Source organism: Bos indicus x Bos taurus, chromosome 25, assembly GCF_003369695.1.
Source record: "Bos indicus x Bos taurus breed Angus x Brahman F1 hybrid chromosome 25, Bos_hybrid_MaternalHap_v2.0, whole genome shotgun sequence".
NCBI classification, from domain to species: domain Eukaryota; kingdom Metazoa; phylum Chordata; class Mammalia; order Artiodactyla; family Bovidae; genus Bos; species Bos indicus x Bos taurus.
In genome coordinates, this window is record NC_040100.1 from 15062875 (window position 1) to 15090389 (window position 27515).

The following is a 27515-nucleotide window of genomic DNA, read 5'->3' on the forward strand; positions in this document are numbered from 1 at the left end:
CCACCCTCCTAGAACAGCGCTGAGGTTCCTGGACTCGCGCTCTTCCTTACAGCATAGTTATCTTATAAGCATCCTCATTTAATGTGACAGTTCTTATACATAAGAGAATTCACGTTGGCATCATGCCCGCTTCTGTGAAAAGTGGGTCATCACTGAAGAAGTCTGGTGGGTATGGGAAAATATAAAAATCTTTTGACCCCTTGGGAAGATGACTTGGCACCTGGTAAATTGCTCGGGCCTGTCCCCACAGAAGTTATTTCCCCGGAAGTGGATTGGTAGGTGAAGCCAAGGTCAGCCAATGGGAATAGACATAAATGAGAAAGTGGATTATTCGGACAAAGGTAGATCTGGGGTCTCATGGTGGATATCTTCCCCGTTGAGTGCAGTGTTTTCAGGCTTGTTATCCATCATTTCTTTGTATTGACGTTTGAAGAAGCCACACTATGAAGGGAAATAAATCAGAAAATCTGGATAAGAGGGCAGAATGGGAAGTTGGGAGTAGGAGGAAGCTGAGACAGAAGGGAACTAAGTGGCCTTGTACTTGTGTGTTAGGATACTTATGTGAACAACAGCTACCATCGACTGAGTGTTTGCTGTGTGCCGAGCTCTGATCTGTACACATCATTCATAGATTCTGCATACGCTGGCCTCTTGTCCTGTCTTGTTTCAGCCATTCTGTGATATAGGCATTGTTATCATTTCAAAAATGAGGAAACAGGCTCAGAGAGGTTAGGCAACTTGCCTGACATTAAATGAGTAAGAGCCAAAATGTGTACCTAGACCAGCCTGACTCCATTGCCTGAGTTCTTCCCTCTATACGATCCTGTCTGTGGGAGGGCAGGGCCAGACGCTGGCGGTCTCAGGAGTGGGATGAAAACACTCACCTTGTACAGTAAGGCTGTGATGAGGGCCAGGAGCAGCAGTCCTCCCATGGAGCTGCTCACAAGGAGGGGCATGGGGCTGTAGACCTCATACTCTTCTAGCACCATCTCTACCTGATTTGGGGATCAGAAAGTATCAGGCCTCCCACATTCCCTTTTTTTTTTTTTTTTGGACTGCATCACACAGCATGTGGGATCTTAGCTCCCCGACCAGGGATTGAACCCTCTCCCGCTGCATCCTTGCATTGGAAGTGTGGAGTTTTAACCACTGGACCACCAGGGAAGTCCCTCAGTTTCCCAGTCCTTAACTCCCTTCCTTCCTTCATCAGGCTCTGCCTCAAGAGGTGACATACAGAAGCCCTCATGGGCTTAGGGACGATTGTCCCATCCAGGGGCCTCCATGCCTTCTTCCTCTCTCCAAACTTGCAAGCCCTGCCCCGCCCCCCAACCACTCAGCATCACAGATTTAGCATCAGGAGCCCCCTGACCAGCCCAGCCACTGCCTACCACACGGTCATTACCTGGGCTCTCAAAAATGCCTCCTGTCCTGAAATCTGGGTGTACACAGATCTGTTGAATGTGACTTCAGCCATACTCACGACCAATGTCTTCTTCTGCAGCAACTGCAAAAGAGAAGGAGAGAGCTGGGAACTAGCTCTATAGGGGGCAGGGGAGCACGAAGGCAGCTCAGGGATAGAGAAACACCCTGGCCTAAGGGGGCACAGACACTTCAAGCCCCATCTGAGTCGAGGAAGGATGTACCTGGCTGGCCCAGCCGAAGCTGAGGTTGCCCTTCAAGATGAAGTCAAGTTCCTCCTGGACGCCGAAGGAGGGGATGTCACAGCGGAACCTCAGGCAGTCAGCGATGGAGCAGTCCTGGGAACAGGAGAAGAGTGAAGTTGAAGAGGATCTTCACTTAAGCAGGAACCACAAGAGAGAATGAAATCTAGCTGATTTGGGGATGGGGAATAGATAAACCATCAGAGGACATAAACATGGCTCTGAAGCTTAGCAGTCCATTTCCCGGGAGCCTTCAGTAGTCCTGCAGTGGGACCTTTCTCACCAGCACAAGACTGCTTGGCATCTGGGTCTGGAAGTCCGGCTGCTGGGGAGATTCCCTCTCTGACACACAGGGGAGACTCTAGGGAAAGAGAGAAACAGCTACAGGATGATCCGCTGGTTGGAGGGTATGGGCATTGTGGGATTAGACTCTAGGGAGTGACGGAAGGCAGGTGGGCACCTGTGAAGGGGCCACCAATGCCACATCCCACACGACCACACCGTTCAGCAGGATGGGGACCCAGAAATGCACGCTGATGGCCAGTTCACGCTGACTCAGGTTATTCACCTGCAGAAAACAGAGACAAAACATGACTGTGGTCCCTGGAGCATCCCAAGTCCCTCCCCTTTCCTGGCTCCAGCTTCCAGCTCTTCCCCATCCTTCCCGCACCAGCTCCCCACATCCCCACGGTAGGGACAGAGGTGGATACTCCCTGGCCTCTCACACGATATCGATGCTCAGCTTCTCTTCTGCTCTTCTGGTCAGAAGCTGAAAAATTGAAGTACTTGGTGGATTCTTCTTGCCTGGAGAGAGAGAGGGCTTATGGGTGAAAAACAGCCCGGGGACCATCCTTGGTTGCACCTGCTGGGGAAGGGGCCCAGCAGGTGACCCAGGGGATCGGTGATGGTCCCCACGTGCCTGGGCAGCTTCAACTTTAGCCTCGGTCAGGGAGCTAGATCTCACACGTGCAACTGAAAGATCCTGCATGCCACAACTAAGACCCTGTGCAGCAAATAAATAAATATTTAAAGAGGGGGTATAACAATAACCATATCATAGACCTAATAGGAGGATTGGGCTTCCCTGGTAGCTCAGGTGGTAAAGAACCTGCCAGCAATGCAGAAGGCTCAGGTTCGACCCCTGGGTTGGGCAGATCCCCTGGAGAAGGGAATGGCTACCCACTCCAGTATTTTTGCCTGGAGAATTCCATGGACAGAGGAGCCTGGTGGGCTACAGCCCTTGGGGGTCACAAAGAGTTGGACATAACTGAGGGACTAACACTGCTACTAATAGAAGGGTTAAGTTATGTAAATACAGGTAAAGTACTTAAAACAAGGCCTGGCACGTCATAAGTATATAAATGTAAGCTTAATAAATAATAATAAAGTATATAAATGTAAGCTTAATAAATGTAACTTATTGTGAGTTTTAGTGTTTTCCCATGGATAGAAGGGGAAATCCACACATAGAGTTTGGAAGGGCAATGACACTGCTTGACCCCCCTTCTCTAGTTCCCCTAAAAATTGGTGCATCAGCAGCAGCAGCAAACTCTGTCCCATGGCAATATTATAAGCTTATGACCAACTCTAAAGTCTCTGGAGTTTAGCCAGGTAGGTGAGGCTGTCTTGCTTCTGGCCTGGCCTGTCCCTGCTCCCTCCGCCACTTTCAGAGCCCAGAGCAGCAGCCCTTCACCTGCCTTTCCTGTGGCCTGCTGAGGCTTGTGCTCTTACAAACCATCCCTATAGTTTCGCACATCTCTGTTCTCCCCTGAGTTTTGTGAAACCCTGACCTTTCTTTGCTCTGTGTGGTCACAGACCATATCCTGTTAGAGACAAGCTCCCCACTTCAGAGTATTCAGAAAAGCCTCAGTTCTTAATCTAGTAGATCCAGTTCAGCATATTTGTGTTTGGCACAAAGGCTAGAGTTGGCTTCATGTTAAAGGAGGTCTGTACCTTGGAGAGGGAAGAGAGGATGCATAGGGGTGGCAAGGTGTGTGTGTGTCCCACCAGCAGATCAATTCATCAGAGGAGAACCAAGAATTATGGGATATGGTGGTGCAGTGGATAAGAATCTGCCTCCCACGCAGGGGACACAGGTTCCATCTCTGGTCTGGGATGATCCCACATGCTTTGGGGCAACTAAGCCAGAGCACCACAATTACTGGGCATGCCCTCTCGAGCTTGTGAGGCACAATGACTGAAGCCTGCATGCTCTAGGGCCTGTGAGCCCCTGTGTGTCAGCTACTAAAGCCCATTTGTCTGGAGCCTATGCTCTGCAACAAGAGAAGCCACAGCAACTAGAGTGTAACCCGTGATGTCCAAAACTAGAGAAAGCCTACAGGCAGCAGTGAAGACCAAGTGCAGCCAAAAATAAATAAATAGCAAATAAATATAGCAGTAAAAAAAAAAAAAAAAGAATTATGGGACATGGTGTGCTTAATTGCTCAGCTGTGTTGGACTCTTTTCGACCCTGTGGACTGTATCCCACCAGGCTCCTCTGTCCATGAGATTCTCCAGGCAAGAATACTGGAATGGGTAGCTGTTCCCTTCTCCAGGGGATCTTCCCAACGCAGGGATCAAATCCAGGTCTCGTGCATTGCAGGTAGATTCTTTACCATCTGACCCACCAGGGAAGCTATGGTGCTATGCTGTAAGTGTATGGCTGATCAACAAGAATTCTCATGTGAGAAATCAGAGGGGCTAGCTTAGTTACTCATCCTCAAAAGAGCAGGCTGCCCTGCAGGAGGAGGTACTAGGTTTGGAAGAAGGTCCAAGGGGAGGACAGGGATTAAGTACCTGCTGATCACTGTGTAGACAGCATATTTCACTGGGAGCTCCAGCTGGGAGGTGGTCTTGTTGGATGTAGGTTTATTATTTTCACTGGAGGGAGAGAAGGGTGCCTGGTTGGGAAGGAATCCAGGAAGAGTCTCTGGCTGGAGCATGGAACAGGAGAGAGAGGGACACACCCTACCTGGCCTGAGCTCACCTGCTTATGTTGGCACTGAGATGAAACTTATCTCCTAAGGTGGCCTTGTAGGAGACATCAAATGTGATTATGAAGGTGCCCTGAGGGAAAAGAAAGAAGGGTTGAGGATGGGGAAGGCCATGGTGGAGAGAGGGAAGGAAATGGGGTCAGGAAGAGGGAGAAGAGCAATGAGAGTTGGAGGAAGCTCTGACCTTAATGCCCTCACGGAAGATGGGGTGGTTAATGCTACAGCCGCTGCTCTTCAGGCCCTCGTTTCCGGTGGGAACTGCCTCACATGCCAGGCGCAGGGGACGCTGACCAGGTTGCTTCAGAGGAGAAGGAATTTTTAAAAACTTAGCCACATGCATATACAGGCTGAATGCAAAACAGTGGTGGCATTGCAAAGCCATAGGGGAAGCTCTCAGTAAATGGTTCTGGGAAAATTGGCCCATACAAAACAAGCAAACAAATGAACGAATAAACACTGGATCCCTACCTCACTCCATACATTAGAATAAATCCAAACTGAATTAAAGACTTAAATGTAAAAGGCAAAATCATAAATCTCTTAGAAGATAATAGAGGGGAAGGTCTTTATAACCATAGAGTAGGGAAGTACTTCTTAAACATGATACACACATAAAATACTAAATACAAAGGAAAAGTTTGATAAAAATCAACCACAATCAAATTAAGACCATCTAGGGAAGGAAAGCCAGTTAATCCTAGAGGAAATCAACCCTGAATATTCATCGGAAGGACTGATGCTGAAGCTCCAATACTTGGGGCACCTGATATGACAAGCTGACTCATTTGGGAAAGACCCTGATGCTGGGAAAGCAGAAGGGGGTAGAAGAGGATGAGATGGTTAGATAGCATCACCAACTCAACAGACAGAATCTGAGCAAACTCCCAGAGATAGTGGAGGACAGAGAAGCCTGGTGTGCTGCAGTCCATGGGGTTGCAGAGTCAGACATGCTGTAGTGACTGAGATCTAGAGAACAAACATGGTCCCCAGTGGGGAGAAGAATGAAGGGAGGAGCATACAGATCAGGTGTCAGAGGTGCAGACTACCGTTTATAAAATAAATAAGATGCAAGGATATATTATGCAGCACAGGGAATATAACCAGTGTTTTATAATAATTTTAAATTGAATGTAATCTATAAAATACTGAATTGTTATCTTGTACACCAGAAATTAATATAAGATTGTAAATTAACAGTACTTTAAAAGTTTCAGAAAAAAGGAACATACAATATGTTTCCTTATCGATGGCACCCCACTCCAGTACTCTTGCCTGGAAAATCCCATGGACGGTGGAGCCTGGTAGGCTGCAGTCCATGGGGTCGCTAAGAGTCGGACACGACTGAGCGACTTCACTTTCACTTCTCACTTTTATGCACTGGAGAAGGAAATGGCAACCCACTCCAGTGTTCTTGCCTGGAGGAGGAGCCTGGTGGGCTGCCATCTATGGGGTCGCACAGAGTCGGACACGACTGAAGCGACTTAGCAGCAGTAGCAGCAGCAGCATGGCAGAAAGCGAGGAGGCTCTTGATGAAAATGAAAGAGGAGAATGAAAAGGCTGGCTTAAAACTCAACATTCAAAAAACAAAGGTCATGGCATTTGGTCCCATTACTTCATGGCAAATAGAAGGGGAAACAATGGAAACAGTGACAGACTTTATTTTCTTGGGCTCCAAAATCAGTGCAGATGGTGATGCAGCCATGAAATTAAAAGACACTTGTTCCTTGGAAGAAAAGCTATGACCAACCTACACAGCACATTAAAAAGCAGAGACATTATTTTTCTGACAAAGGTCCATATAGTCAAAGCTATTCTTTTTCCAGTAGTCATGTATGGATGTTAAGGGTTGGACCAAAAAGAAAGCTGAGTGCCGAAGTATTGATGCTTTTAAACTGTGGTGTTAGAGAAGACTCTTGAGAGTCCCTTGTACTGCGAGGAGATCAAACCAGTTAATCTTAAAGGAAATCAGTCCTGAATATTCATTGGAAGGACTGATGCTGAAGCTCCAGTACTTTAGCCATCTGATGTGAAGAACTGACTCATTGGAAAAACCCTGATGCTGGGAAAGACTGAAGGCAGGAGAAGGGGATGACAGAGGATGAGATGGTTGGATGGCATTGCCGACTCAATGGACATGAGTTTGAGCAAGCTCTAGGAGTTGGTGATAGACAGGGAAGCCTGGTGTGCTGCAGTCCATGGGGTTGCAAAGAGTCGGATACGACTGAGTGACTGAACTGAACTGAACTGAACACGTTTCCATTTATATAAAGTTCAAATATTGACAAAACTCAACAGTATAATCTAGGGATATATTTATGGGTGGTAAAGAAATACAAGGAATTGAGTATTACAAGGCAGAATAGTGATTACCTCTGCAGAGAGTATGAGGTTAGGATGAGGAAAGTTATATAAAGGGCTTCTGGAGGTGCTAGAAGTGCTTTATTTCTTTTCTTTCTTTTTCTTTTTATTAATCTTTGGACTTTGCCACGCAGCATGTAGGATCTTAGTTCCCCAACCGGGGATTGATCCCCTGCCCGCTGCATTGGCAGCACAGAGTCTTAACCACTGGACCACCAGGAAAATCCTCCCCATCTTTTAAATGTATTATTGTTTTAAAAAATCCTTTGGAGTGCTTTATTTCTTCATCTAGATGTTAATTGCATAGATTTTTGCTTAATGTTTAGTTATTAAACTATACATATGCCCTGTGCACTTCTCTCTTTGTGTGTGTTGTATATTTCATCATAGAAAAAATTAAAGGAACCTATTATAACTCAGAGCAGGAGAGAGGTCCCAGCCACTGAAGCCCAAGGGAGCTGTTTACCTGGATTGCTAACGTGCGTCGATAGGACAGCCCTGCTGGATAGTAGAAGCTGATCACCGTTCCATAGGAATCCTCGCCCTCATTGGACACCATCACTGCAACATTGAGCTCCAGGGAGCTCCCCACCACCAGGGTCTCCAGCCTGAACAAGGAAGGACAAGATTGAAAGAGAGACTCCGAGGAAACAGGTTGGAATTGAATCAGGAGTGGGGGCAGGGCTGTGGGAACGCATGAGCTACTTGCTGATGACCTTCCAGTCAAAAGCACTTCTTTGTTAGAGGGAGAGGCAAAGGGAAACACAGGGACTTCCCATCCTATGAGGATGGGAGCCCTCAAAGCTTTAGTGTATGGCTATGAAAGGAGACAGAGCTCACTCACCCTAAGAAGCTCAGGTTGACACTGAGGTCCCCTTCACAAAGGTGATCTTGCCCACAGTTCTTCTCAAAGGGGAGCTGCAGCAAAACAGTACATTCTCTTCCCATCCGTGTCTCAATCCATCCCCAGTCTCACTAGGAACACCCGTCAACACTGAGCATTACTGAGCACCCACCCTGTGCTAGACTCTGTCCTGGCACTCACTGTCCTAGACTCTGGCAAGGAGGTGGGGCAGACAATGCGAGAGGGGCAGTTAGGATATAAGAGAAAGAGAAGACAAGGTCCTTGGCTTCAAAGAACGTAATGTTTAGTTGAGGAGTCAAATTCAACTGGAACAAGCATTCAGCAAACATTATTAACAGTCGATAATGAAACAGGTTCTGCACTCGGAAAGGTGGCAACTACAGGTGAATTAGACATGGTGGTTCTTACATTCAAGGAACCTACAATCCCGAGGGATTCACAGAAGTAGAGGCAGATGGCTATCAGTCCAGTCACATGGTATTTGGCCTGGTATCACCATGACACAGTAGGAGGCCAGAGAAGAAGTGATGTGCTGAGCAGTGGTTTTCAAAAGAGAAGCAGATAAGACTGGGGCTCTGGGGATGACGAGATCTTTGAGGTAGAGAGAAGATGTTTTTCCAAATAAGAAATATGACATGCAGGAAGGACATAGAAATCAATTGCCAAACCATGTCTTCATCTGTTTATTATGCTGCCCTTATTGGAACACTATGAGCAATTACAGGTACCTGTAGTCACTTGACAGGGCCTCCTCTTGAAAACAGAAAGGAACTGTAACATGAAAAAGAAAGACAGACAACATGGACAAAGACAGAGAGGCAGAAAGGAGAAAAGTTGGGGGACTTCCCCAGCAGTCTAATGGTCAAGACTCCATGCCTCCTGTTATATGACACAGGGGGCTCAGCTTGGTGCTCTGTGATGACCTAGAGGGGTGGGATGGGAGGGCTGGAGGAAGGCTCAAGAGAGAGGGGATCTATGTATATTTATAGCTGATTCATGTTGTACAGCAGAAATCAACACAACACTGGAAAGCAATTATCCTCCAATTTAAAAATTTGCATCTGACTAGAGATGATCGTGCGGAGAAGGCGATGGCACCCCACTCCAGTACTCTTGCCTGGAAAATCCCATGGATGGAGGAGCCTGGTAGGCTGCAGTCCATGGGGTCGCTGAGTCGGGCATGACTAAGCGACTTCACTTTCACTTTTCACTCTCATGCATTGGAGAAGGAAATGGCAACCCACTCCAGTATTCTTGCCTGGAGAATCCCAGGGACAGAGGAGCCTGGTGGGCTGCCGTCTATGGGGTCGCACAGAGTCAGACACGACTGAAGCGACTTAGCAGCAGCAGCAGCAGAGATGATCGTGAAGTCACTCAGAAAAAGACAGACACCACCTGATATCACTTATATGTGGAGTTTGAAATATGACCCAAGTGACAGAAACAGAAATCTACGAGACAGAAACAGAATCAAGAATATAGAGAACAGACTGGTAGTTGCCAAGGGGGAGAGAATGGAGAGGGTTGCATTGGGAGTTTGGGATTAACAGATGCAAATTGGTATATACAGAATGGATAAACACCAAAGTCCTACTGTAGAGCACAGGGAACTATACTCAATATCCCGTGATAAACCATAATGGAAAAGAATATGAAAAACATGTATATGTATGTATAACTGAGTCGCTTTGCTGTACAGCAGAAATTAACACAACATTGTAATTCTACTGTGTGTGTGTGTGTGTGTGTGTGCTAAGTCACTTCAGTCATGTCCTACCCTTTGTGACCCCACGGACTGTGGGCCTCCAGGCTCCTCTGTCCAAGGGATTCTCCAGGCAAGAATATTGGAGTGGGTTGCCTTGCCCTCCTCCAAGGGATCTTCTCAACCCAGGGATCTAACCCTCGTCTTCTACATCTCCTGCACTGGCAGGCAGGTTCTTTACCACTAGAGCCACTTGGGAAGCCCAATTCAACTATACCTCTAAAAAAAAAAAAAAAAAAGATTCCATACTCTACTGCAGGGGGTGCAGGTTTGATCCCTGGTCAGGGAACCAAGATCCCATGGGCCAAGTGACACAGTCAAAATAAAAAAAAAATTGATAAATAAATTAAAATTTGGGTTTAAAAAAATAAAAGAAAAAGTTCGAAGGGTCTGCAAAATGAGAATCAGAGAGTTTATGTTGGGTCAAAGTGGATAATCAGCCTAGATGTGGGTAAGGCTACACGCTAGGCCGGGCTGTGGGAACAGGGAGGAAGCATGTTTGATGTGATGTGGTTTCGTGGGCACCTGGGAGCCACCCTAGGTTCTTCAGCACACAGAGACACAGCAAGAGTCAGCACGTCCCTGGGACTTCCTAGGAAGACTCACAGAGGCCGTGAAGAGGTCCTGGGAGCCCACAGCCAGCACGGGGCGGAGGTTCTGAGATGAGGCAATGGGCTCCCCAACCAGGGAGAAGTTGAGTCGCAGGATAATGGGGTTCACCATGTCCTCCACACAGTCCTGGAGAAGAAGGGGCTTTAAAGAACCTGCTTTCCTCCTTACTGGCTACCCCGGTGAGGTCTGTCCTCCACCACATCCACGCCGTGGAAACCCGGTTCCCTAGCCCCAACTTTCTCCTCTCCCGCCCCAGGCTCCCCGCCTTTCCTGCCTCATTCAAGAGGGAGTGGAGGTGTCAGAGGCTGGCCCTGGGCTCCTTCCTCCCTCTCCCAGAACCCACAGTCCTCACTGGTATAAGCAGCTTCATGGAGTCACAGTGCTCTCCCAGCTCCAGGGTTTTTCTTCGAGTCAAAGTCCAGTTCCTGGTCTCACCAAAAACAGCACGAGAAATCAGCCGACCTGGATCCAACGCCAGATCGTATGTGACAGAGCTTCGGATGTCACCTGAAGCAGAAGGGACGGAAGACGAAAAGTGAGAGAAACGCAAAGGTTCTGTTTTCATTTTTTCATGCAATGGAGATTCGCTGAGCAGTTTCTGTGGGGCACGAACTGTACCAGGTGCTGGGATACAGGTGGAGAAGATGAAGAAATATGGTCCCTGCCCTCCTGAGCTCGCAGCCTAGAAATGGAGATCAGCACGAAGGATGTAACATCACAGCGTGATCCCTGCAAGGGCCAGATCATCAGTGGCACCAGAGAGGGCTTGCTAACTCAGATCTGGCGATCAGAGATGCCTTCCTGGATGGACCTTGTCTGAGCTCTAACCTAGAGGATGAGCAGGGGTCAGGTGAAAAGTGGGGAGGGGAAAATGCCATATTTGGGGAACAGTGGCTAAGACCAGAAGGGAGAGGGAGGCTGGTACATTAATTAAAAATTATACTGAGGAGGGCTTCCTGGGTAGTTTAGTGGTGAAGAATCTGCCTGTCAATGCAGGACACACAGGTTTGATCCCTGATCTTGGAAGATCCCACATGCTGTGGAGCAATTGAGCTCATTCGCCACAACTTCGGAAGCCCTAGCGCCCTAAAGCCTGTGCTCCACACCAAGAGAAGCCTCTGCACTGCAACTAGAGAAAAGTCCATGCAGCAAGGAAGACCCAGCACAGCCAAATATAAATAAAAAAATTTTAAGTGTATGGATGGAATTCCCCTGCAGACCAGTGGCTAGGACTCCAAGCTTTCACTGCTAGGGGCCAGGAGTTTGACCCCTGATCAGAGAACTAAGATCTAGCAAGACCCTTGGTGTGGCCAGAAAAAAAGGTGGGGGGAGTGCTTGGAGTAAGGGAGGCTGGAGAGGCAGAGGGGCCAAATCAGCGGGGTCACAGTGGGCAAGAATTTTAGTCTTTATAAATGCAACATGGGAGCAGGTGAGGAGTGGTGAACTGTGTTCAGGACCAATCAAGGTAACTACACCCAGGGCAGAGTGGGTGGGGGGGTGGGGTGCAGCAAGAATAGCCGTGGACACAGCTCAGAGTGGGCTGGATGGAGAAGCCTTGTCCTCTGGCAAGGTGGAAAAGAGGGCAGACCTCTGATGTATCCTGGAGAAGGAACCTAAAGGCCTGGGTGTGGGAAGAGGGAGGGAGAAGAGCAGTTGGGTGGATGTGGAGGTGAGATCAGGGTTCCTGGCTCCATTCTGCCCTGAGGATAGGGCTGGGTAGGGGCGCCTCTGGGAGGTAAGGGTCTGGTCTACCAGGAGGAAGCTCACCTAGGCGATCCTGTGAGCTTTTGTGGATGGTGAGACAGACTGTGGCTTGCCCAGCTTCCATGGTGGTGGTCAGCTCATCCCAGCACTGATACACAGCCTTTGTCACCTCCGGGGGTGTGAATTTCATAGTCACGTTCACCTTCAGCACCGGCAGGCTCCTGAGGGTGCATGAGGGGCTGAGGACCGGCCTCTGGCCTCCGTCGGGGAAAACGAGGGAGGGGGCAGCTTGGTGAATCAGACGCAAGCGGCAGGCGAGTGGGGAGGGGGGAGCTGTCACCTGAGCAGTAGCGCATGTCCCTGGGCCCCCACAGCAAGGTCCACCAGCCCATCCTGCGTGAGGTCCTGACCCCCGCTCAGCGAACGCCCGAAATACTGGAGCCCCAGGGAGAGCTGGGAGCCTGCGATCCGCTGGCCGGAGAGAGAAAAAAGAAGTGCAAGTCAGGGGAAGGGGATGGGAAAGGTTTGAGAAGGAAAATTTGGAAAGGACACTGAATAGAGTAGTTGAAGAGAGGGGAAGGGACATCCCTGGTGGTCCAGTGGTTAAGATTCCAAGCTTCCAGTGAAGGGTGCACAGGTTTGATCTTTGGGTGGGGAACTAAGATCCCACATGTCACAGGGCACAGCCCAAAAATAAAATAATAAAAAATAAAATTAAAAAAAAAGGAGGAGAGGAGTGCAGAGCAAACAAAATGAGGTCCCCAGGGTCCCCAGACAGAGATCAGAGCACTTTTGGTCCAATGAGGACCTTGAGGATGCAAGTTAATGACAAAATTACAGCATAATGAAGACAGCATAACAGATTCTTTTACTTGTCCTCTGTACGTTCATTCATAAATACTGGAGGAATGGACAGCTTAGTGCTGTCCTCGAGTTATCCTTACAAGAAGTCAATGGAATTTGCTGATCCTTTTATGTTTCACAGAAGGAAATCAAGGTTCACAGAGGTTAAGTCAGTCACTTGCCTAAAGCCACACAGCCCACAGGGCTGGTCAGGCATTTGACCTGGGGCCTGCGATCTCTTAACCACTGAGCTGCCCACACAGTTTGAAGTCTGTTTGAAGTCAAAGGAGAGAAGAGAGAGCCTTTGTGCTTAGCTGGGCCAGGGGCAATTCAGGGAAATAAACCACTAAAAGGAGCAGGGGAATGGTCACTGCCAAGACTGGGACAGGAAGTGGCATCAGGTGAACCTAAGACACGGGAGAGGAGAACAGAAGAGGTTGAAGGCTGGGGGGCCTCACCTGGCTGTGCGTGGGGCCAATGCCCAGTTCCGAGGTTCCGTGAAACAGGTAGACAGCACCCTGGTTCTCCTGCTCTCCCGGGGCCCCAATGGCCACATCTGCCAGCCTGTCCCCATTCACATCCCCCAGCACTGTCAGGGCTGCCCCAAAGCGGCTCCAGGGGTGGCCAGGCTCCCCTCGCAGAACAGCATCACACTGCCACTTAGTCCCCTGCAGAACGAAAATGGTGTCAGGGCTCACCCACACCCAGACCCCACCCAGCCCGGGTCTCATCACTACTCACCCCCCGGGGAAAGGGGCACACGGACACTTGGCCCCCCTGGGTCTGCTCGTAGAAATGAGGGGCCCCGATGAGGACCAGGTCAGAGCTACTATCTCCATTCACATCCACGGAGCAGAGGGAGGCCCCGAAGTAGGAGCCGATCTGGAAGGCAGAGTTGGGAGTCATCCTGTCTGCCCTCTGCCAGGGGCACGCCCTGGGCCAAGTCCCACCTCTCCCCAGGCACCAACACCTCCCCCAGAGGCCTTGCACCTGCTTCCTCTCCTCCTTCTCTGCCCCTGGAGACCCCCTCCACACTCAACCTGGGTCCCTGTGACTTCAGCCTGCGGCCTCCATTGCCTGGACACCTGGGTGAAGAGGACCACCTTCCCGGTGTGCTGATGGCGGGGCGCCCCCAGGATCAGGCTCTGTGCCCCTCTCCAAAGGGCCAGCTCTGTGGAGTAACCTGAAGGGGCCAGGATCAGTACAGAGGCGTCACCACCCCCGTCCCCTCTTCCCCCACCCCCGGGCCCCTGTCCTTCCCAGGCAGCCCATCTCCTGCCCAGCCCCCAACCGCAGCCTTGTCTCACCCAGATACGAGTCCCTCATGTCCACGTGCTCCTGGGACATGTTGATGAAGGTGGGGTTCTTATTTTGGGGGTACAGGAAGGCACCTCCAGACCAGCTGAAGCTCCCCACAGCCCCCAGAACTGGTCCATCCTGGGAGAAAAGAAAGGATTCCAGGGGTGAGCAGGTGGGAAGAAGACAGCCTATTCTGAAGAAATGCCTGCCGCTGACTCCGCCCACTCATCTGGAATTCTCTCTTGTCATTTCTTGCTCTCATCAGCAGCCTCGTGTCCCTGACTCCTACATCTCTCAGGCATCCCCACTGCCACTGTCAGCGTCACCCCAGCGCCTCTCACCCACTGTCCTTTCTGCCTCCTCGCTTGTTCTCCTCTGCTTCATCTACTGTCCCAGAGTCGGGCTTTTTAAACCCAAATGTGCAGCCACTACCCTGCTGGCAAACCAAAGTGATTCCCTGTCATCAAACCCCCGGGGGTGGCATTTAGCATCCTTTGCAATCAAGTCTATGGAGTTACCCTGTGTTCCAGAACACACCAACCCTCTGACCTGGACACTCCTCTCTCCTTTTTCTGGGACTCAGCTCCTCTCTCTGGAGGAGATGTAACAAAGTTACATCTGTGAGATGTTCCTGGCTCCCTCAGAAAGTGCTAGGCATTTCCTCTTCTGAATACTTTGTTTATTGCCTTTTCAAACTCTTGATTATGGCTAATTTAGGACATATACAAAAGTCAAAAGGAACGTGTAATGAACCCATTAGTACCCATGACCTAGCATCACTGATTAACTCATGACAAACCTTGTTCCATTTCTCTGCCCCCTCAATTGCCCTCAGAATTATTCTGGGTAAGGGGCTTCCCTGGTGGTCCAGGAGCTAAGACTCTGCGCTCCAAACGCAGGGAGCCAGGGTTCATTCCCTGGTCAGGGAACTGGATCCTACATGCCACAGCTACAACCTGGTGCAGCCGAATAAATACACCAATAAACATTCTTCTGGATAATATCCTTCCGGATATTTTGAACACATACCTCCTTTCAGACAACTGTCTGTCTCTATCATTATTTTGAACTGAACTGATCGTCACTTCTCTGGTCTTCGTGGTCTGGTCTTTCTCAACTTTTCAGCCCTCTCTCCATGCTGCCCCTAGCTCCCTCTGCTCCGGCTGCGCTGGCCCTTCTCTCATTCTAGTGTAGTAACCCCATTCCTGCCTCAGGACCTTTGCACCTGCTGTTTCCTCTACCTGGAGCAATTTCTCCCTAGATATTTCCAGGCCTCACCCTTTCTCATCAGTCAGCCTCAGTGGTTATTCCTTAGCCCTCCTCTGATCACCTCTCTTCTTCTATTGCAGTGCTTAGCACCATCTGAAAGTCTCATTTCTTTGTTTTTTTATCATCCCCTCCCACTAGTTATGCATTCCAGGAAAGCAGGGACCTCAGCTATCCCATTCTCTACTGTGCTTCTAGCACCTATATTCACTGCCTGTGTGTCTCTCCCAGACTAGACAGTGAGCTTGAGGATTGAGTCCACTTTCTTGTTTATTCTGAGTCCCGGCTCCCAGCCCCAGGCTGGTGCCTGAGACTCTTAATCAAGCACACGCTCCACCCACCATTGTGAGGATGGAACTGAAGCCTTCTTGAGACATCTCATGCTGGAAGGAGCTACTTGTCCCCGACTGTGTTCCTGTGGGGGAAATGGGTCACTCAGGCTCCCAGAGACCTAGAGACGGTGAGAATTCAGAGCAGAGAGAGGAGAATGCGGTTTGGGGCTTGGGTTCTGGGTAACGATTTGGGGCGAGCTAGAGTAGGGATCCAGAAAGAGGACTCTTGGACTGCAAGGAGATCGAACCAGTCAATCCTAAAGGAAATCAACCCTGAATGTGCACTGGAAGGACTGATGCTGAAGCTCCAATACTTTGTCCACCTATGTGAAGAGCTGACTCATTGGAAAAGACCTTGATGCTGGGAAAAATTGAGGGCGGGTGGAGAAGGGGGCAACAGAGGATGAGATGGTTGCATGCCATCACCGACTCACTGGACATGAGTTTGAGCAAGCTCCGGGAGATAGTGAAGGACAGGCAAGCCTGGAGTGCTGCAGTCCACGGGGTCGCAAAGAGTCGGACATGAGGGAGCTACTGAACAACAACAACACGGGTAGGGACAGATCCTCCGGACTGTGGGGGACAACTGGATCTCGGCTCTTTCAGTTCCGACACCCAAACTCACTCCTCATTTACCCTCAACTGCAAAGATCTTTTCCTGAAGCTGCTTTTGGATGCTGCTGAGTGCTGCAAAGCTGTCCACCTTGAACACGTGGTCCTCCGAAGGCACGGAGCCAATGATTTTCAACTCCTCCCTGGCAGCGTGTGCCTGGAAAGCATCTCCCACCTGTGGCAGAGAGGCACATGAGGAGGAGGGGCCCGCCAGCCTTTCTACCTGGGGGAGGTGAAGGCTGAGTCTGGGGGAGCCAGGAGGAAGGTGCGCACCCCAATAGCGTAACGGATGATGTTGGCTTTCTCTGCCTCGGGGATGACGTCTTTGTATTCCAGGGGGTCTTTATATTTCTCCCCATCTGTGATGACAATGATGATTTTCCTGGCACTCTTACGGGCCCCATTCTTACTGTGAAATAGTTCTCTCCTGTCAAGGAACAAAGCGGGGGTAACTCTACTGAGATTCTGGGAAGCAATCATTTGCAGCACCAGAAGCTCCTCTGGAGAGACCGCGGAGGCCTGGTACCCTGAGACTCAGGCATGTTAAGTCATCGATACTGACAAAAATTACTGGCCCCAGCATCTAAGCCATTTTCTTTCTAGGCCACCTGACCCCCAGTATTGGGCAGGCACGTGGTAGTACGTAGAGAGCAAGAATGGATGAGGGATGAGGAAGAGAAAGGAGCTGAGTGGGGAGAAAGGCCCAAAGAAGACACTTGGCAATAATTCCTGAGTCCAGGGAGGTAAAGAGCAGCTGCATTTTTTTTTTAAATAAAATCCACAGCCGTTTATCTCGGACTTCTTGGGCAGAAGCACTGCGCTCGTGTTATCTCGTTTAATCCTTCCAACCAAGTTGTGAATTTATCCTCATTTGACCATTTTCCAAGACTTAGAAAAAGCCTATTACTCCAACGGTGACCCAGGTAGCAAGCATGGGAACCGAGAAGCAAACCCAAGTGGGCTCAGAGTCCAGCCAATCCAAAGCCAGGCAAAGGGGAAACACACCGCAAAGAAGTTGGGCCTTCGCCCTGGCTCAGGGGATTGCAACCAGCGAGGGGACCAGAAACACTCCAGGGAGACTCTGCCTGAGCTTCCCCGAGAGCCGTTTCTCCAGATCCTCCTTCAAACACTAGAAAGCGCCAGACAGCTGCGGGGAAGCATTTTATCCGCAGGTAGTGGGGGTTGGAGCTTACACCACTGTCCGGATACCGGTGGCTGTGAACGTCAGACCATTCAGCTGGACGATGGGATCCACCAGGCTCTGAGAGCTCCGGCTGGTCCAAAATTGGTTGAAGGTGAAATGGGTCTTCATAAGGTTTGAATATTGCATCAGCGAGAACTGTGAAGGCGAAGAAAAGGGCCCTGGAGCTCAGGAGTTGTTTTTTTGTGTGTGTTTTTTTTTAGTAAATTTTAAATTTTGGAATAATTTTGCACTTACAAACCATGTTCCACGTGATTTTGAGGCCTGACAAGTATATACTGAAACCCAGAAAAAGAAAACTGGAAAATCAAAGCTAAATATTGCTTCTTTCATGGTTTACAAAGAATAACCTTGCCGACTACCGTATTTGTTAAATTTAGATTAAAAAAATTTTTATAATATGCAAAATCAATTTGAAGTCTATATTTCCTTGTTTCTCAAGAATTAATGGACTTCCTAGGTGGCTCAATGGTAAAGAATCCACCTGCCAATGCAGGAGACTCAGGAGACGCTGGTTTGATCCCTAGGTCGGGAAGATCCCCTAGAGAAGGAAATGGTAACCCACTCCAGTATTCTTGCCTGGGAAATCCCATGGACAGAGGGGCAACAAGAATTTACACACACACACACACACACACACACATATACACACACACACACTGGTTACTGGGAAATAAAATAATAAGATAAATCATGAGTTATATGGAAAACATGATAAAGAAATCATCAATTATTTGGCCAAGTTACCTTCAGTCAAATTTCACAGCAAAATTATTTGATATTCCTTTCAATGTATTTAAATAGCAAAAACCTATTTCCTGTGGCACATGGGGACATAGTAAATGTGATGGGGGAACCTCGTCTCAGGTCAGGTCTCCAACTGGCCCTGCATGGGGACCATGCCTTGACCTTGGACCGTAGCTTCCTCAAGGCACAGGCCTATCGATCCTGCCCCCAGGGACGCCAGGCAGCCTCCCAGGTTGACCTTCCCAGAGGCAGACCCTCCCCCATCCTACTCCCCAGGCCTCAGAGGGCCTAGTCTTCACCTGCGTGTTGGTGCCCTTGGACCGGTCCATCACAGCTCTGACAAAGTTCTTCATCCGTTTAAAGTCGGTTTGGTCAATGCTGCCAGAGCCATCAATCAAGAAGGCGATGTCAATCTCTTGATTTGTACACTCTGCAGAGAGGGAGAGAGGAATCAGAAACGCATGTTTGAGGGCACTTCCTTGGTGGTCCGGTGGTTAAGAATCCTGCCTGCCAATGCAGGGGACATGAGTTTGATCCCCGATCCGGGGAGATTCCATATGCCTCGGGGCAACTAAGCTGTGCACCACAACTACTAAGCCCATGCACTCTAGGGCCTGTGCTCTGCAACAAAAAAAGCCACTGCAGTGAGAAGGCTGCACACCAGAACTGGAGAGTAGCCCCTGCTTGCTGCAACTAGAGAGAGCCTGCTCGCAGCAACAAAGACCCAGCTCAGTCAAAAGTAAATAAATAAACTAAAAAACAAGAAACTCATGTGTGGGTCCTAGCCACTTCCTGGGGCCCAGAAACCCTTTCTGCTCCACAGAGTCAAGGAGCCATTCTTGGCACAGGGACCAATCCCCACACTATCCACGGAGGAGGTCCAAATTTATTGTCTCAGCCCCTTCTCCCTTTAGCAGAGTCCCTGTTTCTCCCCTCCTCCCACAAGGCTTACAAAAGGGGAGAAAGAAGTAGAGCATGGGGGCAGGGTGGGCTCCTCATTCTGTTAGTCAATAAATATTTATTGATTACACATGTCAGAGATATTGTGGCATGCGTGCGTGTGTGTGTGTGTGTGTGGGCGCACACGTGTGCTAAGTCGCTTCAGTTGTGTCCAACTCTTTGCAATCTTATGGACTGAATTTAGCCCACCAGGCTCCTCTGTCCATGGTATTTCCCAGGCAAGATACTTAAACATTGCCATTTCCTCCTCCAGGCGACATTCCTGACTCAAGGATTGAATCCCTGTCTCCTGCTTGGCAGAGGGATTCTTTACCGTGTAGCCACCTGGGCACCCACACAGGATTATCGCAAAGATAAAAAGAATGGATATGTCAGCGCAGCTCTCTCCATTCGTCCCACCCTCTCCTTCCCGTGCTGTGTCCTATACAGCACAGGGAGCTCCTAGAGGGGTGGGATCAGGGAGCGGGAGGGAGGCTCAGGAGGGAGGGGACATATGATTACATACAGCTGACTCACTTTGTGGTACAGCAGAAACTAACACAACAATGTAAAGTAGTCCTGCTCCAATTTTAAAAAGGAATGAATATGTACCTGAAGTACTTAGGACAGGGCTTGGCGCCCCATACGGGGTAGGTGTTATCACCATTATCACCATATACCAGGCATTTTTCTGTGCCCAAGGACACACCTGGAACACATGCTAAGGTGTGCTCCTGAGACCTGTCCCCCATCAGGATGGACGTGCTCATTCCCAGCTGTAGGGAGTTGGCTGTCAATGGCTCCCGATGGAGTTCCTCCCTCGTGTCACCCTACTCAAAAGGGAGGTGTCTTGCCCAAGGTTACACTTTGTGCTCCAGGGGGCAACCTGTACCCAGCCATGCTCCAAGCTCCCGGTGGGGCAACTGAGGCCTCTCACAGTCTACCCTCTCCATCTACTACTCAGTCCTGCTTCCCTCATACTCTCATGGGGGTTGCTCCTGACAATATTCTCAACGGAGCCTCAGAGTCCATCTCTAGGGAAATCTGATTGAAGGCCAGAGTTTTATAAAAAATCGCATTCCTGCCCTTGTGGAGTCCACACAGTAGTAGAGAGACACAGCATATGTACATGAAGAAATAAGACGTTTCAGGCTGTCCTCAGACTTACGTAGGGGGTGGTGGTCTCCGTGCAAAACCCAGCTGATGCCTCTACCAGCACCCCACATCCTGTGTTGGTCTCGGGGTGCTAAGAGATCAGGCCACCACAACCTTGAGGTGTGAGGCAGAGCTGTGGCAGCCGGCCTCAGGTCACTGAAGCAAAAATGCCTTCTCCCAGCTCCTCACTCCTCCCCCACCCTGCCTGCTCAACCAGTATCACCAGTGCTGAGAAGAAATGGAAGAATGGAAGGTCACTTTCCTCCCTGCTTCCTTGGAGACTAGGAAATCCAGCCACCCACAGGGCAGGCTGAGTGTGTGCTCAGGTGCTCCCAAGCTGGGTAGCTGGTGTTCTCTGTAACCATATCTTGTACTCATACCCACTTTTTTAGCTGCATGACAAAATCCCCCTCCCCCTCCACATGCTTTCTCAGACAAGGCCTGTGGCCAGTGCCCTTGCAATGTCACTTCTGTTTCTTGCTCTTTTTATTGTATCCCACAGCAGGCACCTGGCTGTAGCTGATTGCCTTCTGGAAAAAGAACCAAGCCAGTCAGGCAAGGTTGGTTCAAGCTCTGGGCTCTGCCACTTCCTAAAGTGGAAACTCATCTCTCTGAGCCTCAGTCTTCTCATCTATAAAATGGGGATCATCCTGGCCTCCACGAGGATCTTATGAGGACCTAGAAGGGGATGCACACCCAGCACCCAGTACCCAGCACTGCCTGGCGCACAGTCCTTCCACGTCTATTCAAACCTGCCTTGTCTGCACCAGTTTTACACAGGTATGTCCCATTTTCATCAGACATCACACCTCATAAGCCCCAGAAACAACTAAGAGAAGACATTTACCACTTAGTGTTCAAATCCGCTTCTCCTGCCCTGCTGCACAGACATCCCCAGTGGGGCCTGGGACCCATAAGAGTCTTTGCCACTCTCTCTGTCCCCTCTGTAGACTCTGCTCTCACAACTTTGTCTGGGGGCTATTTCTGCTGCTGCTTCACTTTTGGCTAAACGCCCACGAAGTCTCGGTTTGTGTTTTCTCTGGGCCAAAACATATGCCTTGGGACTCCCCTGGTGGTCCAATGGTTAAGAATCTGCCTGCCAATGCAGGGAACATGGGTTTGATCCCTGGTCGGGGTGGTAAGACCCACATGCTGTGGGGCAACTAAGCCTGTGTGCCACAGCTCCTGAGCCCAAGCTCTACGGCCCGTGCCCCACAAAAAGAGAAGTCACTGCAGGGAGAAGCCCACACACCACAACTAGAGAGTGACCCTTACTCACTGCAGCTAGAGAAGGCTTGCGTAGCAATGAAGACCCAGTGCAGCCATAAATAGATAAGTAAACAACAGTAACAAAACATGTGCCTTGTGCGGTCCCTGGCTCTCACTGGGGGCCCATTGTTTCCTTTGATGCCACGCACGGGGTTGTTTATCTGTGCCTTCCTCCTGGTCCAAACAGATGGTCATCAGTTAGAAAATCAGTCATAAATGCAATCACATACACATGCCAGGCTGGAGTCTAAGCACTTAGACATGTATATTAAATCTTTAAATCCTAATAACCACCTCAATTATTAAGCTCCATTTTACCAGTGAGGAAACTGAGGCCCAGGGAATGAAGCCACTTGCCCAAGGACACAGAAGATGAACTTGTAAGGACTGACCTTCAGAGGACTTCACTGTTGGCCCAATGGTTATGAATCTGCCTTGAAATATAGGATACTTGGGTTTCGCCCCCAGTCTGGGAAGATTCCACATGCCTCGGAGCAACTAAGCCCATACACCACAACTACTGAAGCCCATATGCTCTAGAGCCTGGGAGTTGCAACTACTGAGCCCCTGTGCTGTAACTACGGAGACCTGTATGTGCTCTAGAGCATGTGCTCTGAAACAAGAGAAGCCAGCACAATGAGAAGCCCTCCCACTGCAGCTAGAGAGTAGCCCCTGCTCACCACAACTAGAGAAAGTCTGTGTGCAGCAATGAAGACTCAGCACAGCCATAATTTTTTTAAAAAGGAAAGAAAGAAAGGAAAAAAAAAAAAAAAGACTGACTCTCAGAGAGAGAGACTGCTGCAGGGCTGGCCTAGGCACCATTCTCTGTGGGAGACATCAGTGCTGGCAAAACTGCCTCACACTCCCTGTGATCAGGTCCTTTTCTGCCCTTGTAAGGGGAAGAGTGAGTCTGGGAGTGTCTTGGCAAACTAGCAGAATGCCCCAGACTGCCTCCTTCTTGGATTCTTGGATCTATGGTCCTCACCTCACGTTTTCACCACCCAAAACCCTTCCTCTGGAAACCAGGAGGTACCCCAGCACCTGCTGTGGGACCTTCATGCCTCCTGCAGCAGCACCCTGAGGCTCCTTCCTGCCCCGTTTGAGTCATCATGGCTCACCCAGCTTAGGGGGTCCCACTGTGACTACACTTCCTGTTGGGCCAGACTGTGCCCCCAGCCCCTGTTGAGCTTGCCGAGCCCCCTGGGAGGGCGCCCGGGGCACAAGAGGCCCAGGAAAACAAAGACCTAGAAGGTGGAGACCCAAGTTTCATGCTCTGGTCGCATGAGTGGTTCCAGTACATGCTCCACCCAGAACTGGCATCTCTGGGGGACCTACCTGGCAGGGCGGCAGGGACCGTCCGGATGATCTGCAGGTGGGAGCTCAGCAGGAGGCAAGTGCCTTTTAGGTACATGTTCTCCCCACAGGCTTTGTGCACGGTCGGGCCGCAGGCCTGGGGGCAGAGGCCTGTGTGGGTGAGGGGGCCCCCAGAACACTCCCCCGCCTTTTCCCTCAGCCCCAGCCTCCTCTCCACCCCCCACCCCCTGTCAACCTATTTCTCCCTCAAGACCCTCCAGGGACCCAGAAACACTCACCAACAGCTGGGAGAGATGGGTGGAGGCCGCCAGGGACAGGCCCAGGGACATGTCCACAGCCTCTGAAGGGGCTGAGAGGGCAGACACACAGGGTCACACCCATGGGTACACCCTCGCTTGGGGGGACAGTCCGGGCTGGAGGCTGAGGAGGGGGCAGTCCTGTGTAGGAGGGTTGAAGGACCCAATCCCTGGGGCGAGTCACTCACTGTTCAGCGAGATGGGCCGACACCGACGGGTGGCAGGCGTGCAGTCGTACAAACGTCCTGTTTTGTTGACTGTGACCACCTCCAAGGGGGCTCCCACCACGAGTCTGGAGGTACAACCAGGACAGACAGTCGCAGGAGGGGTGGGGGCATGAGGCGCTTTGGGTGAAGAAGTGTCATGGGGAAGTGAGATTCCCCGAGGGGAGCTCTTGGCCTGGGACTGTGTGAGGCTACTCAAAATCAGGACCTGAGACTAACCCACAGAGACCGAAAGGCCATGTTGGGCTTTCTGTTTGCCTGTTTGGGTACATGTGCATGTATATATATATATGTGTATTTGTGTATGCAAATAGTTCTGGAGTTTGTATGTATGTGTTTTAACATTCGCCCAGAATAAAACTATTCAGAACAAAAAATAGCATTTCCCAACCACAAGTCAGTGCAGTTTGTCTCCTAGGAGTCATCATTCTGAGAGAGCCATTATTCCAAGAAATAGGTCACCTCAAGTTAAATGGAAAAATGTTCTGAAGCCAATAGATAATTCTGTAATTAATTGGACTATTTATTTATTTACAATTTTGTTTATTTATTTGGCTGCTCTGGGTCTTAGTTGCAGCAATGTGGGATCTAGTTCCTTGATCAAGGATTGAACCTGGGTCCCCTGCATTGGGAGCATGGAAGTCTTAGCCACTGGACCACAAGGAAATTCCCAAACTGGATAATTTAAATATGATAAACAATTTAATTTAAAGCAGCTGTATCAGAAACTGCTTCATATCATTTATATTCATTTATAAATGCAACTGTTTATTTGCAAAACACCTTGAGAGGAGAGAATTTTTTAATTTGGAAAAATGTTCTCATTACCAAGAAGCTCACTATTCAGATGAGGGAACTAGACAAATACTAATATATTCTAACTGATTAGTCATGCAAGACTTGTTGAATTGGCATTTAAAGATTCATTCTAGAGGACCATTCCCTTATGGAAACCTGAAATCTTTGTTTGTCTAAGACTTGAGGATTACACTGAATCAGGTAGTTGGAGATGTAGCCATTTGGTTTCTTCTGGCACAATCAGGTAAATAAACTTTTAGTCTTAAACTATTGACCTACAGGGTTGTTTTTTTACCCCAACCCATTCCTTACATGTCAGCTCAACCTTTTCATTATCACTCAGCAGAAACCAGGAAAAACAGTAGCTTTGTAGCAATCAGAATGTCATCCAATATATATTATATACTTGGTTGGAAAGTCACTCAGTTGTGTCCGACTCTTTGCGACCCCATGGATTAAAGTACTGGTGAACGGCAGACAATCAAGAGTTTCATTTTTGAAAAAAATAGGGCCTGAACACAAATTGATGGTAAGTGGGACAGAAGCTGTCTGGATTTGTTGGGTGTTGTGTGGTCGTGTGGGGCTCAAGGGAAGCCAGTGGGGGGAAGTGCTGGAGAGATTCTACATCTTGTTCTAAGTGGTTGTTACCTGGATACACATATGTGAAAAATTTATTGAGTTGGACCTTCTAGATTCGTGCATATCAATCTCTGTGTTATATTTCAAAACAAAGAAAATAAAACTCTAGGGCCTGACATCTGCTTCCGTGTCCTCAGCCTGCCAGTCGAGGGAGAAGGAGGAGGGATGTACATTTAGGACTCAGTGACCTCTGTGTGCTTCTTGACCTTCTTGGCTAACTGAAACTTCCTGTGCTCTCAGGGTCATTGCCAGTGCCACCACCTCTGTGAAGTCCTCCTGGAGTTCCCTCCTGGGTTTGATGTCTCCCTTCCTGTGGCTCCCAGACTTTGGTTATGCTTGCATCACATTGTGACTGCAATTCCTTGGGTCCCTGTCTCTGGGACCCAAGAATGTGCCCTTCTGGAGGCAGCATGGGTACATAATTTGCTGATCCCAATGCAAAATAAAATGATGAGGCCTCCCTCCTATTCTTGGAAAAAAGATTTTATCTCCCTTTCTTCTACAGGCCCTCTCTGCTGTCCTGGTGTTTCCTATTTGCTATTTAGTGTCACACTCCTTCATACACCAGGAATACAGCACAGATCCTTAGAGGCTGGGCAAGCCAGGTACAGCAGACCCTAACCTTGCCCGCCTCATGCAGGTGTTGTAGACAGGTTTGTAGCCCACGCTGCCCTTCCTCCAGGTGGTAGGAATCAGAATGCCAGCCTGCAGGCCAAGGGGGCGGAGTTGGGGAAAGTGGGCGGGGCCTACCTAGATCTGTCAAACTGGACCACGCTCTGGCCAAAGCCGGCTCCGTCCTCTCGGAAGACCAGGGGCTCCTCCACATCCAAGTTGAATCCATGATAAGAAGCCAGGCCTGAGGAATACGTGGAGGTGGGGGTGGGGAGAACAGTCAGAGAAGCTCCTTCTCCTTTGGATCCCTGACTTCTCGGGGTCTTGACACCCACCACGCTCAGCCCTGATTCCCCATCTGCCCAGGAGAAAGGCATTCTTATCATTGCCACCCATGTGGTTCCCATGTCTCCTCCTCCCTTAAAAATAGTCTAATCACAATACAGAGGGCAACCATCCAGAGAAATGCCCCTCACCCACAGTCTGAAATTAGGCCAGTCACCTCCTGGTAGGTTAGACAGAGCAGGAATATCCCTTAAATATAAAGCGAACAGTACAATTTATTGTCTAAACTGGGACCTCCCAAGAGGGGAGGGGGCACCTTTAATAATTACACCAGGGACATTGGTACTGCCTCCAGGCAAACTAGGGCGTATGGTCATTCCACTTAAAAACTGTCCTGCTCCATCTTCCCATTAGGCTTGGGGAACAGACTTAGAATTCTGTGATTTATTATTTGTCATTTTGTATTCTCCATGTCCTCGTTCCTGGTGCCAGGCTCTAGGAGGACAAGGACAGCCCCACCTGCCTTGTCTTGGTGCCTGGAACAGTGCCCAGCCCTAAGCAGGTGACTTTAGCATTTACTGACTGACTCTGAACCACACAGCATGTCACTGGCACAGCCAGGATTCCAACTCGCTCTGCCTTGGGATTCTTGACTCATCCCAGTGGCTAAGCTAGAAAGCCCCAGGGGAAGACACTTTACATTTCAAGAGCTTTTCCCAACCCCTTCTCTCCCAATCAATCACCTTTCCTCTCCATTTGTCCTAGAAGCCTGGTTCTCTGGACGGAGGAGCTGACTCCAACCCCAAGAGTAGGGAAGCTTTAAGGAGACCAGGCATCAGGCCAGGCAGTGACAAGGAGGGTCCAGACACCTGAACCCTGGGGCTCTGGGCAGAGGCCAGATGTTTAGGGTGCTGGTCCTTACTGGGGCCACATGCAAGGGAGCCTCACGTCTGACATCTTCCTCACAAAGGGTGATTCTATTCCTAGTCTGGAAGCAGCCCCTGTGATCTGACAGGTAGAGGATACCAAGAGACTCAGACCCAGATGCCTCAGGAGCCAGGCAGGTGACAGTAAAGAATGAAGTGGGCGGGTCTGAGCCCCAGGGGATAAAGGGGGCATCCATTCCTAGACTCTGGTACCCAGAGCAGCCAGACCTTCCCATTTCTCAAGAGAAGCTAGAAAGACTCAGGAGATGTGCAGGACCGAGGAGGTACTGTCTAAACTAAAGTCTTCCCGTCTCTTGTGGATGGTGTGGCCTCCCCTCCCAGGGGCCCTGGGGCAGATGCCCCTCACTCCCAGCACCCACTCCAGGGCCCCCAGGAGAGGAAGGGAGAGAGAAGCCATGGGCAACCTGGAGAGCAGCTCACCTTCCACCCAAGCATAACCCGTGAGCCCACTTCCCTCAGCTTTGCCCAGCTCCTGCCCCTCCCCAGATTCCAGGCCATTCCTCCCACCACACCAGACTGGACAGGAGTCCTCTCCTTTTACTTCAGCTCCTCCTACCTGGCCTACCAGGCAGAGACCACTGCTCGCCCAACCCACAAGAAAGCTTCTCACAGCCCCGAGGATCCCCACTCACCAGTCAGGAACAGCACAACTGCAAAGGCCATCCCCAAGCAGCTCATCAGAGAAAAAGAGGAGGGAGGGCCGGCAGCAGAGCACTGGAGGGTGCTCAGTGTCTCCGGGGGAGTTAAAATAACGAGTCAGGGCTTGACGTGGCAGGAGGAAG

General features: G+C 49.8%; 1 protein-coding gene across 1 annotated transcript; it reads right to left on the reverse strand.

Annotated features, from left to right (window-relative positions):
• Positions 1-57: 57 nt before the first annotated feature.
• LOC113883774 (integrin alpha-D-like) lies at positions 58-27515 on the reverse strand. The gene is made up of 30 exons (XM_027527747.1): positions 27366-27515; positions 25640-25745; positions 23417-23520; positions 23211-23281; positions 22954-23068; positions 18555-18685; positions 17501-17646; positions 16581-16734; positions 16332-16482; positions 15705-15778; positions 14106-14235; positions 13839-13981; positions 13540-13680; positions 13257-13466; positions 12296-12426; positions 12019-12176; positions 10604-10758; positions 10246-10377; positions 7857-7930; positions 7479-7620; positions 4839-4952; positions 4648-4727; positions 4458-4541; positions 2387-2465; positions 2122-2229; positions 1945-2022; positions 1644-1757; positions 1403-1504; positions 885-995; positions 58-441 (listed from the first exon to the last, which is right to left on the reverse strand). Exons 1-30 carry the CDS (start codon positions 27409-27411, stop codon positions 328-330), a joined length of 3498 nt encoding a protein of 1165 aa, XP_027383548.1. The 5' UTR covers positions 27412-27515; the 3' UTR covers positions 58-327.

What these genes read in the sequence shown, in the direction of transcription:
- LOC113883774 (XM_027527747.1), bottom strand. Translation starts at nt 27,411, where the DNA reads ATGAGCTGCTTGGGGATGGCCTTTGCAGTTGTGCTGTTCCTGACTG. An exon ending in GGACATGCGCTACTGCTCAG is followed by an intron (nt 12,177 to 12,295) that starts GTGACAGCTCCC and finishes ATGCACCCTCAG; the next exon opens with GAGCCTGCCGGTGCTGAAGG. An exon ending in CATTGGTGGCCCCTTCACAG is followed by an intron (nt 2,023 to 2,121) that starts GTGCCCACCTGC and finishes CTCTTTCCCTAG; the next exon opens with AGTCTCCCCTGTGTGTCAGA.